Source organism: Brassica napus, chromosome C3 (assembly GCF_020379485.1).
Source record: "Brassica napus cultivar Da-Ae chromosome C3, Da-Ae, whole genome shotgun sequence".
Classification (NCBI taxonomy): Eukaryota; Viridiplantae; Streptophyta; class Magnoliopsida; order Brassicales; family Brassicaceae; genus Brassica; species Brassica napus.
Window position 1 is genome coordinate 38,510,396 of NC_063446.1, and position 17,151 is coordinate 38,527,546.

The 17,151-nt window shown below is 38.2% G+C and overlaps 5 protein-coding genes across 5 annotated transcripts; 4 read left to right on the forward strand and 1 right to left on the reverse strand.

The window, feature by feature from the left end:
* The first annotated feature begins 4,324 nt into the window (after positions 1-4,324).
* Positions 4,325-5,230, forward strand: LOC125583067 (glutathione S-transferase T2-like). Its single transcript, XM_048749612.1, has one exon. The coding sequence runs from the start codon at positions 4,325-4,327 to the stop codon at positions 5,228-5,230; it is 906 nt and encodes a 301-aa protein (XP_048605569.1).
* A 4,120-nt stretch (positions 5,231-9,350) lies between these two features.
* LOC106426919 (lanC-like protein GCL1) lies at positions 9,351-11,518 on the forward strand. Its single transcript, XM_013867649.3, has 5 exons — positions 9,351-9,612; positions 9,715-9,905; positions 10,121-10,232; positions 10,490-10,716; positions 10,807-11,518. Exons 1-5 carry the CDS (start codon positions 9,421-9,423, stop codon positions 11,387-11,389), a joined length of 1,305 nt encoding a protein of 434 aa, XP_013723103.3. The 5' UTR covers positions 9,351-9,420; the 3' UTR covers positions 11,390-11,518.
* On the reverse strand, positions 11,451-12,602 carry LOC106426923 (actin-related protein 2/3 complex subunit 5A-like). The gene is made up of 5 exons (XM_013867654.3): positions 12,522-12,602; positions 12,272-12,409; positions 12,119-12,191; positions 11,923-12,023; positions 11,451-11,654 (listed from the first exon to the last, which is right to left on the reverse strand). The coding sequence occupies exons 2-5, from the start codon at positions 12,367-12,369 to the stop codon at positions 11,519-11,521; spliced, it is 408 nt and encodes a 135-aa protein (XP_013723108.1). The 5' UTR covers positions 12,370-12,409; positions 12,522-12,602; the 3' UTR covers positions 11,451-11,518.
* Positions 12,603-12,697: 95 nt separating this feature from the next.
* Positions 12,698-15,251, forward strand: LOC106426920 (polyadenylate-binding protein 2). Its single transcript, XM_013867650.2, has 6 exons — positions 12,698-12,932; positions 13,017-13,116; positions 13,218-13,288; positions 14,517-14,708; positions 14,790-14,917; positions 15,004-15,251. Exons 1-6 carry the CDS (start codon positions 12,810-12,812, stop codon positions 15,050-15,052), a joined length of 663 nt encoding a protein of 220 aa, XP_013723104.1. The 5' UTR covers positions 12,698-12,809; the 3' UTR covers positions 15,053-15,251.
* A 178-nt stretch (positions 15,252-15,429) lies between these two features.
* BNACNNG28270D lies at positions 15,430-17,121 on the forward strand. Its single transcript, XM_013867666.3, has 3 exons — positions 15,430-16,123; positions 16,499-16,609; positions 16,754-17,121. The coding sequence occupies exons 1-3, from the start codon at positions 15,509-15,511 to the stop codon at positions 16,904-16,906; spliced, it is 879 nt and encodes a 292-aa protein (XP_013723120.1). The 5' UTR covers positions 15,430-15,508; the 3' UTR covers positions 16,907-17,121.
* Positions 17,122-17,151: the final 30 nt, after the last annotated feature.

Below are 17,151 nucleotides of genomic sequence, written 5' to 3' on the forward strand. Positions count from 1 at the left end.
GACCTATGTTTAATGAAACCTGAAAAAATTTACAAGGTAAATATTAGAGAGTTATTTAACAAAGATTCACATGTATTTATAAAGATGGACATTCATTATAATTAATCAACGAGCAAGTAAACATAATAGATTAATTTATAAAGGTAGACATACAAAGCAACCAGGAAGTACATTTAAAACATAGACACCGTTCACATTAAAAACATAAAAAGCAAAGTACTTAAGACACAAATAAAAAAACAAAGTTCTTGCACAAAGGTTTTAGGCAATGTTTTTAAAACCGGACCGGATACCGACTCGGTAAAGCTACTGGTTAAGTGGTCGGACCGGTTCAACCGGTCGAACTGGGTTTTCTATTTAAAAATAAATAAATCTAAATAATCATATATTTACACTATATAGACCTACAGTTCTATGTTCTCTTTTATTAATTAGATAATAAACAATAACCATAAGTTTAGTTATATATACAAGTGAATACTATATCAACTAAAATTGATAAAAAAATAAATGATCGTTTAAATTACATATTTATTTATTTTTACAACTAAAAGTATTAAATTTTATGAATATAGAAAAACGAGAATAAAATATGAGAGTTGAAAAGAGATTTTAAAAAAGAAAATTCTTAAAAAAACGAATCAATTAGAAAACTAATTAAATAGTAAAAATTAAAAATTAATTTTGAAATATTATATTTTAATAACAATTGAAAATACATTAATTATATGTTGATTTCTATTGAACCGGGTTTTGAAGTTGAACCAGGTCACCGGTTTTACCGGTTTTTAGCCGGTTTCACCGGTTTTTCTTAAATCTGGGTTTTAAACCGAACCGGACTCGGCTTCTTTAACGAGTCACGGTCGGACCGGTTTGACCGGCCGGTCCGGTCCGGTTTTCAAAACCTTTTAGGACATGTTATGTGAGATATTTCTCTAGATATACTCGGCGAGGAGCTTGTTTTTGGCTACTTCTTCAGCCTCACTGAGTGGTTCGGTTTTGGCTAGGAGAGTGTTTAAGATGGCAAGCTTTGACAGTTTCTCTTTCTTCTCCAAATCCTCCTTCCTCATTTCCCAAACCGCCGTATACTCAGCAACAGACTTCCCCTTCGCATTACTCCGTTTAGCTTTTGCAGCCTTTACACCTTCCGGTCGTATCTCTTGTTCACCAACACTTGTGGTTGATGTTTGGGAATTTGTTTCAACGGTTTTCCTCTTTGAACTTCCAGAAGCTTTAGTGCAGTTGAGGTTAAGCCATTTCTGCTCATACCTCAACACACACCACACATGCTCAAGTGTAAATTTGGACTCCTGATCAGCGTAAAATATGTCATGGGCCACCTTGAGAACATCATTCTCATGCTGATCACTACTAATTTGTCTCTCCGCAGCCGCATATGCACCACAAAACTTGTTAGTTTGATCATTGATTTTCTGCCACCTCTGCCTATAATGGAGATGCTCGCAACTTTCACCACCACCTCCACCATTCAGAGCTGCAAAGAAATAATCTCCTACTCGTTTCCAGAATGTCCCTGACTTTTGGTTATTGCCGACTATAGCATCCTTAGATGTGTTTAACCAGGCACTAATCAGCATCTCGTCCTCTGCAGGGGTCCATTTATGTCTCCTCCACGCTCCACCGGTGTGTCTGTAGGTGGAGTTGGAGCCTCACATTGTTGTGAACTAAATTGAGGGATCTGTGAAGATCCATAATGAAAACTCTCATAAGGAGAGTTCTCATGATGAACACTTTCGTGTTGACTGTGAAAAAGGCCAATATAACCAGCAGACTGGCTATACGGAATCCTTGGATCCATAAAATTAAGTAGAGAGAAGTGATAAGAGAATAGAAACCGGAATCTGAGAGAGTTATACCAGAGAAGAGAGAAAGAAGATGATGGAGATTAAATCGTTATTTGGAAGGATGGTTTAATAGGTGAAACTTTAATTAACACTATCATAATGACCTAACTACAAAAGTACATCTCAGTTATTACATATTACACAACCATAATAGCCTAACTACCAAATGCATTAACTACCAAACAAACCACCCTTGCAAACAAACTAGACTATCAATTCAGTATACAAACAAGAATACTTCATAACGGAAACAAGAGTTCAAGTCTACACGCTTTGGTTGCAATCAAACTAGATATTTATTTCAGTATAGAAACTAGATTATGTCACGACTATTCATCACAGAAATAATCTCTCCACCATTCATCACAGAAACAATAGTTCATGCCTACACGAGTTAATATACCAACTAGATTACTTGGGAGCTGAAGAGAAAGTTAATTACCTTGAGCTGTGGACGAAATGGTTGTTTCTCTTAGAGCTGTTTACTAATAGAAACCGTGTATTGTAGTTGAACCTCACCTCACCTATTAACCTCAGAATCACAAGAACACATGTATCAGTATATGGAAACAAAACACGAAATATAATTGAAATCAAAGCAATCAAAGCAATGAACGAGTAAAAATTAGCCAATATCCCTAAATCGATTTTTGAAATCCCTATAATAGATATATAGCAAAACAATCAAAGCAATGAACGAGTAAAAATTACTATCAGATTAATAACACAAACGAAAAAAATACATGCAAATCCCAACAAAGTAGATCGAAAACGAGAACCAAATACATGCAAATCATACGGAGGAGGGACACCTACCCTTTCACCTTCGAATCGCGGAATACGATGTTGATGAGAGAGGAGAACCGTCGACAAAACCGTCGATAGAACCGTCGAGAGATCCGTCGAGAGATCCAGAGTCGGGAGGAGATGCCTTGGGAAGAGATCCGTCGGGAGGAGAACCGTCAGAGAGGAGATGCGTCGTTGAGACAAAATCCCCCTTTCAATCGCCGCGACAGAGAACGAAAGAGACGAGGAAAGTGAAACTCGATCCAAAATCGATTTCGCCATTACGAATTTTCATCGGCCATTCCCACGACGCCACATATCTCCTAAGGATGACACAAAACACTTCTTGGGCCATGATAATCGGCGGCCCGAACTTTGGTCCTTAAGTATTTTGGGCCGAAAAATAAATCGAAAATGGGTTTAATTGTGCGGGACGAGCCTTAACTAAGGTCGTTCTTATGTCATCCTTCCTTGCCAGCTGTCGAGTGGAGATGAAACGGCGTCGTCGGGTAGGGGAAACCCTCGTTTCGTTTCAGATTATCGATCTCACCGTCTTCCGATTCTCTCTCTGGCGACTCATGTGGCGATAGTACACCGACGACGTGATCGCTGTTTTCTCCTCTCATCTCCCCCGAATCGGTCACGAATCCCTCACGAGTCAATCCCGAGCCTGTCTCGAAGCCCATTCCCCGCCGTTTGTTTTCAATTAAAAAAGGTATGTGTTCCTTTGTCGTTCTCGATCTACTTCCTCCGCATGATGGGTTCTTTGATTTTAGTTGTGAAGATTTGTTTGGTAGATTAGAGTCATTTTATCGATGTAGTTGGTCGTACTTGGTTTCCTAGATTCTATTTTTTGATTATATGTTCTGTTGATTAGGTTCAGTTTCTCGATTGTTTCCTCGTCTGTATTCGTGTGAATCTTTGTTGTGATGATAAGTTAAGTATATTACATTTTGTCTCTTTATTGAATGATGATGATGATCGTTCATAGCTTTGTAGTTGTTTCGCATCAACTATTGTCTTTGTTATTGTGTCGTCGATAGCTCTGTAGTTTAGATGGTTTCTGAAACTTGTTACGAAACATGATATGTTTTAGATTTGTATTTACGTAGAGATGATAGCTTAAATGGTTTGTTGGTTTTTGAAGGAAATTTGGTAACTTTTTAATGTGTATTGAAGTAACTACACTTATTGTTCACTCTTCTAACTTTTGTAGTTAATCACACTGTAAACGATTGTGCAAGAGACCTGACAGGTTCAAAAAAAAACAAGTTTAAAAAATATATATATAGTGATAAGGCTGTGAATGTAATTATTTTCGAACGTGAATGCCATTTTTGTAGTTTGGTTTAGAAGTTACTTTAACGAAATGGTGTTGTCTGCTTGGATTGTAGTTCCATTTGTACCTTATAGGTTTTGTAGTTGTAGTAGAGCTGATAGCTTTCGTAGTAAAATTTAATGATCCATTAATCTAGAGCTGATAGCTTTCGTAGTTGTAGTTTAGTAATAACTCCTGATTAAACATAGGTAGATAATGGTTAGTTGGTTTTGGAGTTATTACTTGTTAAAGTTTCCCCTATTAAATCTCCAAATCGTCTTTCCCTTCTCTCTAATCTCTTCTCATTCTCTAAAATCTCTTCTCATTCTCTATAATCTCTTCTCTTCTTCTTCCAATGGATCCAAGGAATCCATATAGCCGAAATTCTGGTTATGTGGGGCTTCTTAACAACCTTCAGAATAACAACGTTCAGGATAACTTTCCTTATGAAAGTTATCCTTCCAGTGTCGACATTGGCGCCTCTGAAAACCCTCCCTTCAGTTCCCAAGAGCCTGAGGGTCCATCCCAACCTGAGGACACACCAGTGGAGCGTTTGGTGAGAAGAAAATGGACGCCGCGTGATGACGAGGTGGTGATTAGTGTGTGGCTTAACAAATCAAAGGACGCTGTTGTCGGAAATTCTATGAAGTTAAAGACCTTCTGGAAATGCGTTGATGAGTTCGTTGCAGAAACTCTTCATGAGAAGATAGAGAATGTTCACTGTAAGCAGAGGTGGCACAAAATCAATGATCAAACGAACAAGTTCTGTGCCGCATTCTCTGCTGCAGAGAGACAAATAACCAGCGGTCAGAGTGACAATGACTTACTAAAGGTGGCTCATCAAATCTTCTACGCTGATCAGGTGTTCCTCGGAAGGTTGGGGTTCATTACCCTCGAGCACGCGTGGTGTGTCCTGCGGCACGAGCAAAAGTGGATAAGCCTTAACACACCTACGCCCACCGGTGCAAAGAGAAAGAGTGGTGAAGTGAATTCTGAAACTGTCGGCGCTCATGTAGGTGAGGAGAGTCCACAAGCACCAGTGCGTCCTGAAGGTATCAAAGCTGCGAAAGCAAGCAGGAATAGTAGTAAAGGGAAGGCTATTGAGGACTATAAGAGCATTTACGAGCTCAAGTGTGAAGATTTGGCGAGGAAGGAGAAGCTGTCTAAGATGGCGATATTAGACACTCTCCTTGCTAAGACGAGTCCACTAAGTGAGAGTCAAGAAACCGTAATGAACAAGCTCTTGGCCGAACTCTTCTAGTTTTTCTAATTAAGTACCTGTCTTAAACCGTAATGAACAAGCTCTTGGCCGAACTCTGTCTTGTTTAATATGTATGAAAATGTAGCTTATGTCGTGGATTATGTTTTATGTGTTTGTGTTATATGTGATGTTATGTTTTAAATAATGATAATGCTTCTCTTATGTTTTATGTGCTTGTGTTACGTTTAAAAATATGAGAATGTTTTATTAAGTCGTGGATTAACATAAAATGATGCTTGAGTCCTATGTGATGTTAATTTTTATACAAAACTGACGTGTGCCCTGTTTTATTATGCTTAGGTCATGGGTTTGGATTATAGCTACACGCAACCGTCTCAATCGGATGATTATGGTTTCGGGAACACAACAGAGAGTGACCACTGCTCGACAGAAATGAATATTATGCTCGACCAAGCAAAGATTGTAGCTTCGCGTGTTCAGTACCCTCCGCAGCCGGAGGTTGAGTTCGGCTTCCCCAAGGAATGCTACTGCGGTGGAGAACCGGTTCTTAGGACATCTATCACGGGGAGAAGGTTCTACTCATGTGAGAACATCGACGATGGAGACTGCCATGTATACAAGTGCTGGGAGGAAGCGGCTACAGAGGAGATCAAAGCTTTAGGTACACAGTATGCTCTGCTATCAGATAAGATTGATTATATTGTCGGTGTTAGTGACTACGAGTCTGAACTAAACCAGGTAAAAGATCTCCATTACCAGACGGAGCTGAAGGTGACTATGCTTGAGAAAACTGTCTCTGATTTGGCCAAAAAATGTTATGGGTTTGAGCTCGTTCTAGGTGTTATGGTTCTTGTAGTAATGGTAGTATCCATGTTTGTAATATTTAATTAGGAATGCTAGTAATATGTATGAACTAAGATCCATGTTTGTAATGTATACAATCTGTGATGCTTGGTGTGTAAGATCCATGGTTGGAATGTAATATGAACTCGTAAAACTTGTTATTTCTATCCATGTTTGGTGATGCTTGGTGTTTGGTGGTAGTTACACACGTTTTTTAAACATCACCAATCAAATTCTACACCTAACAATCACATGTTAATAGCAAATGTAATAACCCGTGACAAGATTCTCCATCACATGTCATTGTTTCTTTCATTACCAAGTCACGGAGTTATAAAACTTCTAGCTTATAAATATGAGTTTCCTCTTGTCAAAACAAATACTCAAATCTCTCTTCTCTTTATTTTCCCTCATTTTCTAAACTATCACAACCACATCTCTTGATTTATCCTTAATGGCATCTTCATCTCATTATCATTACCACAGAGATGATGATAATGCTGATTTTGATACCCACATTGAAGAATTTTTAGCCGACTATGATCCTATACCAGCACCAAAAGAGAGGAAAAAGCGTATTTTTATTGAAAGACATCGAGAGAAAGGCCACAACCAGCTTTGGAATGATTATTTTTCCGACAATCCCACATATTCTACTAGTTTATTCTGGAGACGGTTTCGGATGAATAAAAATTTGTTCCTCCGTATTGTGCATCGCCTCTCCACAGAAATTCCGTATTTCCGACCGTCAGAAGATGCAACCGGACGAGGAAGTCTTTCACCTCTACAAAAATGTACGGCATCAATTCGACAATTGGCATATGGTGGTGCGGCCGATATGGTAGACGAGTATATACGTCTAGCTGCTACAACTGCTCGAAAATGTTTGCACAATTTTACCGCCGGAATCATCTCCTTGTTTGGCGATGAATACCTACGACATCCCACACCGGAGGATCTGCAAAGACTTCTATATGAGAACGAGGAACGTGGATTTCCGGGGATGATTGGAAGCATCGACTGTATGCATTGGGAGTGGAAGAATTGTCCCACCGCTTGGAAAGGAATGTATTCACGCGGAACCGGAAAACCAACTATTGTCTTGGAGGCTGTTGCTTCGTATGACCTCTGGATATGTCATGCATTCTTTGGAGCTCCAGGTACTATGAACGATCTTAATATTCTTGATCGATCGCCTGTTTTTGATGACGTTATTAACGGCATCGCGCCACAAGTCAACTATTATGTCAACGGAAAAGAGTACCATCTTGCATATTATCTAGCAGATGGTATATATCCGAAATGGGCAACTTTTATTCAATATATCCGGCTACCTCAAACTGAAATGCAGACAAAGTTTGCTACAACCCAAGAAGCAGTTCGTAAAGATGTTGAGCTTGCCTTCGGAGTCTTGCAAGCAAGATTTGCCGTTGTCAAAAATCCTTCTAAGTTATGGGATAAAGAAAAAATTGGAAATATTATGAAAGCATGTACCATACTTCATAATATGATTGTCGAAGATGAAAAAGATGCAAACACTCTGGAAGAATTTGAAGATGAGGATTTTAACTTTACTGTTAAAAGATCAAAAAATACCAGCTGTTCAATTGCTCGTCGGCAAGAAGTTCGGAATCCACATACCCATCAACAATTAAAACAAGATTTGGTTGAACATATATGAGCTAAATTTGGACATATTCCAAATTAAAAGTAAGGTTAAAATTGCTATATAATAAATAAAATGTGTGTTTCCTTTTTTTTTTTGTGTTTGTTTTTTAATTGCAATGTAATAAAATGTTTGAAATTTTCTAATTGAATGAATAAAAATATTATACTTAAGGACCAAACAAAAGTCCCACTAATAATCACAAAAATTAACCAAAATCTTTATAATTGTCCTAAACTACTAATATGATTAAAATATCCTAAGGACTCTGTTTTTAGTCCAACCGATAATCATGGCCTTAGTTAAGCGGTGTCCCTCGTGATATTGGCTAATTTATATTTAAATTAAATACGATTAATGCTAAAATATGTCATTAGCATCACCGATAATGTTGCCTTTAGGATGGGAGTTTACCCCGTTTAGTAATGACTTTACCTTCTAATAATGGTTTCTTAAGTTCTTTTAATAAGTTTCTTAACTATTTTAATTGTTGTTAATCTATGGGCTCGCCCACGTTTTATTTATGTGGTAAGTAAATGTTAGCAATAAAAAAAAGAATGAGCATAAACTGTATGAATAGTGCCTGCTGTCAAGACTCTAGAAAGGAAAATATTATACATACTAGGTTAAGATCCGCACCTTGCGCGGGATCAACATTATATATATAAATTATTTTATGTATTAAATATTTTTACATATTATCAAATAATAAATATATATTAAATAATTAAAAGTCAGTAACTATTAAAAATATAATTAAATTGGTGCGAACATATAAATCAATTGTATTAATCCAAAAAAAAAAATTATTTGATAGGATATGTTATTAAATTTAAATGATACTAACATAGATAATATATTTTAGTATATTTTTAATATTAATGTCTATTAAATGATGATTTCTACTCATATAATTTTTTGATCATTTGTATCTTTTATAGAAAAAAATTTAAATTACTGATAACAAAATTTTCATTGTGGGATTAATAGTTTTAGTAATTTATAATTTAAAAAAAAATAAGTTGTCAATGATCGTTCAAAATTTTTATCAAAAAAATTGTTCAAAGTAAATTTTGAAACTAAAATATTATATTTTATATGGTTTATAGTTTAATTTAAAACAATATATATATATTAATCTTATTAATTAATTAAATTAGACTTTTTACTTATATAATTTTTGTAATCATTTGTATTTTTTCATAACAAAAATTTTAAACCATGGATCATAAAATTTGAATGTGAGACTTTTAACAGTTTTAGTAATTTATAGCCGTTTGTAAAAATTCAAAATATAACATATACATAAAAATCTAAATTTTTATTATATGGTTGTTGTGGTTGTTTAATTTATTTAATTGCTTAAAATTAAACAAATAAGATAGAAGATACACTATTTTTATCAAATCTTTATTATTCAAAATCATTAATTGTCATATATACTTTAGCCACATTAGGCAATTCCGTAAATTTTATTTAAAGAAATAATAAAGTACATTAATGATGAATTTAGTGTTAGTTTAATAAAAAAACTTATTATATAATTAGATGGACAAACATATTTCTCTAATGATTCTAAAAATCATTCTAGTGATGACATGTGGCTACAAAAAGAAGCTGTAATGCTTCTCATATATTATATAGGGGACATTAAGGTAGCGTTCGTACTTCTCATTCTAAAGATTCCAAGATAAAGAGTGAGAGAAAGAGAGAGATAGCTATGTTATCGTCGGCGGTAGAGTTCTCGGCGGAGCAAGCGAGATGCGGCGAAGATGGTAACGGCGGAGAGACAAACAAGAACGGCGATCTTGATCATTTTATTTTACGAACCTCCTCCGAACCAAAAGTTCCGACGACAAGTTTTCTCTCTACGGATACTTTCCTTAGAGCAGCAACGTTACTCAAGGACCAGGTGATGCCACATACTGCTAGGTTTAGCTAGAGTCCTATCCTATGGACGGTACGTTGGCTCGTATATATTTACCGGTCGATGTATGTATGTATGTATGTGTAGGTTGTGGAGGCTACGTGGAAAGGCGGTGTTCCGGATCCGGGTCTGGTGTTAGATCCGACTGTGTACACAGGACTACTCGGCACAGCTTTCACTTGCTTGAAGTCGTACGAGGTCACGAGGAACCATCAAGATCTGCTAACTTGCGCCGATATAATCGACACGTGTGCCGACGTTGCACGCGCCACAACCAGGTGAGAACATCTTAGATATCATATTCCACAAAAAAATATTCTGAAAACAAAATTTCATTAGTATTATTACAAAAAATGTCGCTTTTCAGACAATTATTAACCATAACACAGTCATGAATAATATGTAAAATTGCAATTTGTGGAATAATATCTATACACCCAAATGAATAGGTCGTTTTCTAATAGATTTTTGGATTGATTATGGTCATGAATAGGCACGTGACGTTTTTATGTGGAAGAGGAGGAGTGTATGCGCTTGGTGCAATCGTAGCCAGTTACAGTGGGGACCAATCAAAGCTTGACCTCTTTCTCGGTCTTTTTCTTGAGGTACCTGTCTTTTCACTTGTAACTACTTCAGGTTTTAGTTTCACCACATTCAGACAAAAGTAGATTAAGTATACATATCTCATGTTACAATAATGTGATAATAATGTTCTGTTTTATAGACTAACATTGGTATACACTTGATAGTTTTGTTCTGTTTAATAAACTGACATTGATCTAAACTCTTACGTGATAACTAGATACAATACAATAAACAATATGTTTTGTCATGGTGATTATGTTTTTATAAAATTGTTTAGCTAGCAGAAGAAAGAGAGTTACCAGCAGGACCAGAAGAAGGAGGATTTGGGATGTCATACGACCTTCTCTATGGAAGAGCGGGTTTCCTTTGGGCTGCTTTGCTCCTAAACCGATATCTCGGTGAAGGCACTGTTCCTGATCATCTCTTATTGCCTATTGTCGAAGCCATCTTATCAGGTGGACGAGTTGGCGCAGCAGATCATCAAGCTTGCCCTTTGTTATACAGGCAACTGATTTGTATCTTCTAAGTTCATTTTGTTTCAAGAATGTCAAGAGCATAAACTTATCTTTCTTTTTGATTGTTTGTGGTTTATAGGTTCCACGGGACACGGTTTTGGGGTGCGGCGAATGGATTAGCTGGAATCTTGCACGTCTTGTTACACTTCCCATTATCAGATGAGGATGTGAAGGATGTGCAAGGGACGTTGAGGTACATGATGAGCAATAGGTTTCCAAACAGCGGAAACTATCCGTGCAGCGAAGGGAATCGAAGAGATAAGCTGGTCCAGTGGGCTCATGGTGCAACCGGCATGGCCATCACGTTGGCTAAAGCATCACAGGTGTTTCCAAAGGAGAGGGATTTTCGTGAAGCGGCCATTGAAGCTGGAGAAGTAGTGTGGAAGAGTGGCTTGGTGAAGAAGGTAGGTTTAGCGGATGGAGTTGCTGGCAACGCCTATGCTTTCTTGTCGCTTTATAGGTTAACAGGAGATGTTGTGTACGAAGAGAGAGCAAAAGCGTTCGCGAGTTACTTGTGTCATGACGGGAGAGAGCTTGTGAGTGCGACAATGGGAGAAGCAGAACATGACTACTCGCTGTTCCGGGGACTAGCTGGACCGGCATGTCTCTGGTTCGATCTTGTGTCGCCGGTAGATTCTAAGTTCCCTGGTTATGAGATATAATTCAGTACCAGGTCTAGTTTAAGATAAACTGTTGGTTCAGTTATCGAAAGTGCATCTTCAATGAATGTATGATCAAAACAAAAACTCATGTCTTTTTAAAGTAATACAATGGTGGCAATAATACAATGATCAAACGGTGTTGATAGTATCAGTAAGACAACGGAGAATGCAACCGAGACCAGCTCGGTCAGTGAGTTTCTCGTGAATCTTCAAACACTGATCGCATGTAGGTCGGTCCCCGGTGGAAAGCCCTCTGTACAAGTACCTGTTCCACACCATTCAAGCAAACTCAAACATTAACACTTGCTCTTTGCTCTTCAAGAGCTAAAGCTAAATTGTAACATTCCCTCAGAGGACAGAGATTGCAATAACAAAACCTAACCATGTTATACAACACGAACAACTTTTCATTTTCATACAAACAAAGATTGCATTGACACGAAACCTAAACCATGTTATATAATTTTTTGCTCTAGCCTTAACTAATCTCCAATGAAATTCAGACAAGAAATAAGAGGCAAGGGGGGATTTACTTCATGAGAATGTCGTAATACTCAACGTCAAGAGCATTCAGCATTCCTTCAATATCCTTTATCGCCATTAAAGCTCTGTGCACAACTATCCAATTAGCCGACTGCAAATTGAAAGCAACCATTTATAATCATCATTCTTTTGGTTATGAACACACAAACTATTAGAGAGAGAGAGAGATGCAGAGGAAACAGAGACCTTGCAACGCTCATCGAGAGTTTTAGGAGGTGAACCTTCAAGAGCCGTTTTCAGAGCTTCGACGGGTTTGTACCTGCACAAACGAAGTTAACTCAGAAAGGTCATCTGACAAAACAAAAGGGAACTTTAAACTCAAAAGGTAAAGGTGAATACTGTTTGAGTAAGCTTTCGATCTTGCTAGATTTGGTTTCGATCCTAGCGATGATTGCCTCTGCATTATCAGCCTCAACAAATCCACCTGCTCCTGCCATTGGATCTCTCTCTCTCTCTCTCTCTCTCCAGCAAATTGATCTAAAACCAAAATCAATTCATTTCATTTCATTTCTTCATTCAAATTCTAATCACCAACCCAGAAAATTCGGGATCAAAGCTTAAACTCCCGACTAGGAGATTCGAAGCTTACCTGGAGGGATCAAAGCGAATCAATCAAACCGATTCTGACGAGTTCAAAATCTTTAGCGGTGGGTGATCGATAATGTAATTGTAGATAAATATAAGGGGTCGAATCGAAATTAATAACAAGGTTTTAATTGGGCCTATAGGCCCATTAGGATATAATAAATAGGCTCAGATACGATACTTACGTGTCGCTATCCAAATCGGTTTAAAAGTGCCCTAAGCGTTTCTTTTTAGACCCCCCAAAAAAAAAAGAAGAAGAAAAAGAACAAAGCAAACGTCGCGACGGAGAGCGATGGAGGAAGAGGAGCACGAGGTTTACGGGGGAGAGATTCCCGACGTCGGAGAGATGGACGGTGACATGGAGGCTCCTAATCCTGATATGGAGATGGCTGCTGCCGACGAGGATGCTGCTAAGGTCTGCTGCTATTCTTCCCTCTCTCTGTCTTACTGTTTTGGGAAGTGATGATCGATTGATTTGTAATCGCGTGTATGTTACTAGGAGTTGGATGAGATGAAGAAACGATTGAAGGAGATGGAGGATGAAGCTGCTGCTCTTCGTGAGATGCAGGCCAAGGTTGAGAAGGAGATGGGAGCTCAAGGTTTAACTCTCTTTGATTTCCTTTTCCTTAACATCTGCGAGCTAAGATATGGCTTCTTCACTTCAATTGTTTTTTTTTGAATTTTGAATTTTCAATTGCAGATCCTGCTACTCTAGCAGCAAATCAAGCAGGCAAGGAGGAGGTTGATGCTCGGTCTGTTTTTGTTGGCAATGTAAGAATGCTTATGTTTCTGTTTTCTCTTTCTTCTTATTCGCTGCTGGTTGATTTCATAGTTTTAGTTCTCACTGGTTTAGTGTGCATTCACCTAGAGTATGAGTTGTGCGTAGATGAATGGCTTTTAATATTGGATGTTAGAAGTATTATAGTTCTACAATGCGGTTATGTTCTCTTCCTGTTGTATTCTCTACATGACTTGCTATCAAATCTAGTGGTTGAATTTATCAGTAGTTTAACCATCAATTTTGGTGTAATGCTACATCTTTGGTGTGTGGTATGCACTGCATATTTTTTCAGTGACCAGTCTAGATTAGACTAAAATTATTAATGGTAAAGTGATGAGAGTGTAGAATATATCTTTCAATCTATTTGTTCCATACCTCACCCTTTTGATCTGTTCCCTCTGTTCAAAATTTTGGATTTCTGTTGTTTTTTTTGCTTTTTCGTTGAGTTTTGATTTTCTTATGACTTTTCTCACTGCAGTCGCAGGCTTGTTCTCATAGCTGAAGTTCTTATTAGCTCTGGGTTTTCTGATAGTTTTAGGGGGGTCTCTACATCTTATTTTTGTATTAAAAAGATCAGCTCTGTTCTCTTGTCGAACATGATTAAAAAAATCTGAAAAAAAAGGAAAAAAAATACGTTTTAGAGCCCAAAAAAAAATTGAAAAGGAAAAAAGTCATGGGTTGAGAAAGAAAGAAAATGTAAAGAGAGAGAAATAGTTGAGTGGTGTAGATTGCAATCCTTCCACTAGGAGAATAAGAGACAGCTCTTGAAGAGCTGAACCGAGATGCTGGAGGCTTTCCTATATGATCCGCAGAGATTTGGTGAGAATCTGCTGTTTGGTGAATGGTGCTAACAAATTATGAGAGATTGTCATAAAGTTTATGCTTGGTACTCAGCGTAAGGGATCTTTTCGTCTTAATGGCCACTCAAGTATACTAAATTTTCCACTCTGCTTTGCCTCGAAAAAAAATAAAGTTTCTTTCTTAGGCTTAAAGGAGTTGATTAACTGTGACAAGTTCACTAAGTTCTTGTTCATGTTTGCACATGTGAAAAGAATGAAAGGTAGAGGGCGTGTGTTTGATGAAGGATGGTCAACAATCAATGTCTTTGCTTGTTGTTCTTGTTTCTCTGAACTTGCTAATCTGATGGATTGATCTCTGTGTTCCTCATAGGTTATGCTTGTTTGCCGTGTACTATAACTGCATATTTTCGCTATGCAGGTTGATTACGCTTGTACACCTGAAGAAGTGCAGCAACATTTCCAATCATGCGGGACTGTCCATCGGGTGACAATTCTGACAGACAAGTTCGGGCAGCCAAAGGGATTTGCGTATGTCGAGTTTGTGGAAGTTGATGCTATACAGGAGGCTCTACAACTGAATGAATCAGAGTTACATGGTCGTCAACTAAAGGTACATTACACAAAAGCTTATTCCTAACTACTAATATAAAGACCCAAAAACACAATTATCTGGCTTAATTTTTTCTTGTAGGTGCTGCCTAAGAGAACAAACGTTCCTGGATTGAAACAGCACCGTGGTAGACGATTCAACCCGTACATGGGCTACCGGTTCCGCAGACCTTTCATGTCTCCGTATATGTATTCTCCATATGGATATGGGTATGTTCGTTTAACACACATTGTGGTCACAACTTCTCTTGAAATCGTTCTTAATCGTTTTTCCCCTTCTAAATCTGTGTATGCAGGAAAGCGCCTAGGTTCAGAAGGCCAATGCGTTACATGCCATACCAATAAAAAAAGCTTTTCATTGGCTTAAAAACAAAGAGCGGATTCGTAATATGGCTTATGTCCATCTTTTGTTAAGCTTTCTCTGTGACTTGTTCTCTCCTGTTTTTTATAACTTGGCTCGTAAACATTTTAAGAATCTTGACTGGTATTTATAAGTTTCATATCGTTTGATATGAATCATATATATGATTATAAATTATGGCCATGTGTTACATAATGCCTTTTGTGTTTAGTACTAGCCACACTACAATATGTGAAATGAAAGTGTTCGACGAATAGAAAAAAGGTCAACTCCACTGTTAGTGAAAATTAGGTAGATTGTCTTCGGCGTATTTTAAGACCTCGCTATCATGCGCCGAGTAAAAGTTGTTAACGAGGAGGAGATATTAGAGTCATCGCCATTTCTTGCAGCGATCCCAGTTTGAGTGAGTGTCAGTTGTTGGAGATCTTAAAAAGACGATAATGTCCTTATCGCTTCCCTCTCGATACGCTTTCTTCTCCGGCTCGACTCCCGTCCGCAGCAGCAACCTCTGCTTCTCCGTCGCCGCTGTACGGACTCCTCACCGGAGTACTAAACTGTTACCTCAACCTATCCTCCTCAGCCACGTCATCACCTCTCCTCGGTCGAATCACGAGAGCGTGCGGGATTGCAGAGCTCATGGGTCTTCTTCACTCGGATCACACGAAGAAGACGCCGACTCCGATGGTGGTTTCGATTTTAGCAGCTTCGTTTCTTTGGCGGAGGCGGTTTGTATTCTGTCTTCCGCCGTGATTTCGGTGGTTCTCGCGGTGAATTACGCGGTGGTTGGTGAGATTGGGAAGAAGGCTCTGTCTTTGGGTTTTGTCGGATTGTTATGTTCGGTCGCGTCTGGTTCGTGGCTTAGACGACGGCAATGGATGAGGATTTGCAAAGGAACGAGAGAAGGCGACGGGACGGATTTGATTCGACGGTTGGAGAAGCTTGAAGAGGATTTGAAAAGCTCGACCAACATTGTAAGAGTTCTCTCTAGGCATCTGGAGAAACTGGGGATCCGGTTTCGGGTCACCCGGAAAGCTCTCAAGGGACCCGTTTCTGAGGTAAAGCTCCGATCTTGTTCTAGTGCTTTGGATTAAGAGTTTGGACACTTGGAAGATGGGCTTTAGTAGCTTTACACAATCTCTATGTAGTATTCCATAATCTGACTGATCAATGTAGCTGTTTTTTTTTTTTTTGAATCAATGTTAAAGCCTTTATTCATCAAGAGCATACTTTATGCTAGAATTTGCTCTAGCTACCCTCCCAAAATGAACTGAAAGCCTATTTACATTCTAGTATAAAACCAATATTGCATCAACCTCTCCATACCCTTTGTCCCTCATCAAAGTGATCTTATTTCGAATCCCTTTATCAATGTAGCTGTTGTTGTACATAAAGTTTACTTCTTTAAGTGTTTGGTCTGTTTTTGTTCAAAGACTGCAGCTTTGGCCCAAAAGAATTCTGAGGCTACAAGAGTGATAGCTGCGCAACAAGAGATTTTAGAGAAGGAGCTTGGCGAAATTCAGAAGGTTCTGCTCGCTATGCAGGTATATAGATTCTCGGTTATAACTGTTTTTGCTTGTTATGTCAGACTGTAGAAGGTTGTCTTTTACGTTTCTGCCTGGCTTGAATTGAAGACGACCATACGAGTTTCGTTTGAGCTTATGAATGCTGGTTGCCGTGCTTTATAGGATCAACAGCGAAAGCAACTTGAGCTTATCCTTACTATTGCAAAGAACGGGAAGCTATTTGAGAGCACTAATAGTAGCAAGAAAGCGCATAATGAAGAGAAAGATAAGACAGCAGAAGAACCCTCAACATCCAAAAAGATACTCTATCAGTAAACCAGAGGTAATACAAACACACAAGAACTGGCGAATGACACTGTGAGGCTTTTGCATGGAGAAGTTGTTCTCGAAGCCAGGAGAGCGAGAACGAACAACCGAAAATGGATCAACTCACTGTGGTTTCGTTGATGTATTGTCATCATTTTTTTGGATTTGTATATTCCACTTGCTTCTGAATTCAAAATTTTCTTGTAATAGAGAGTTCTTGATGATGGTCGACTTGAAACGGTTTCAGATATATT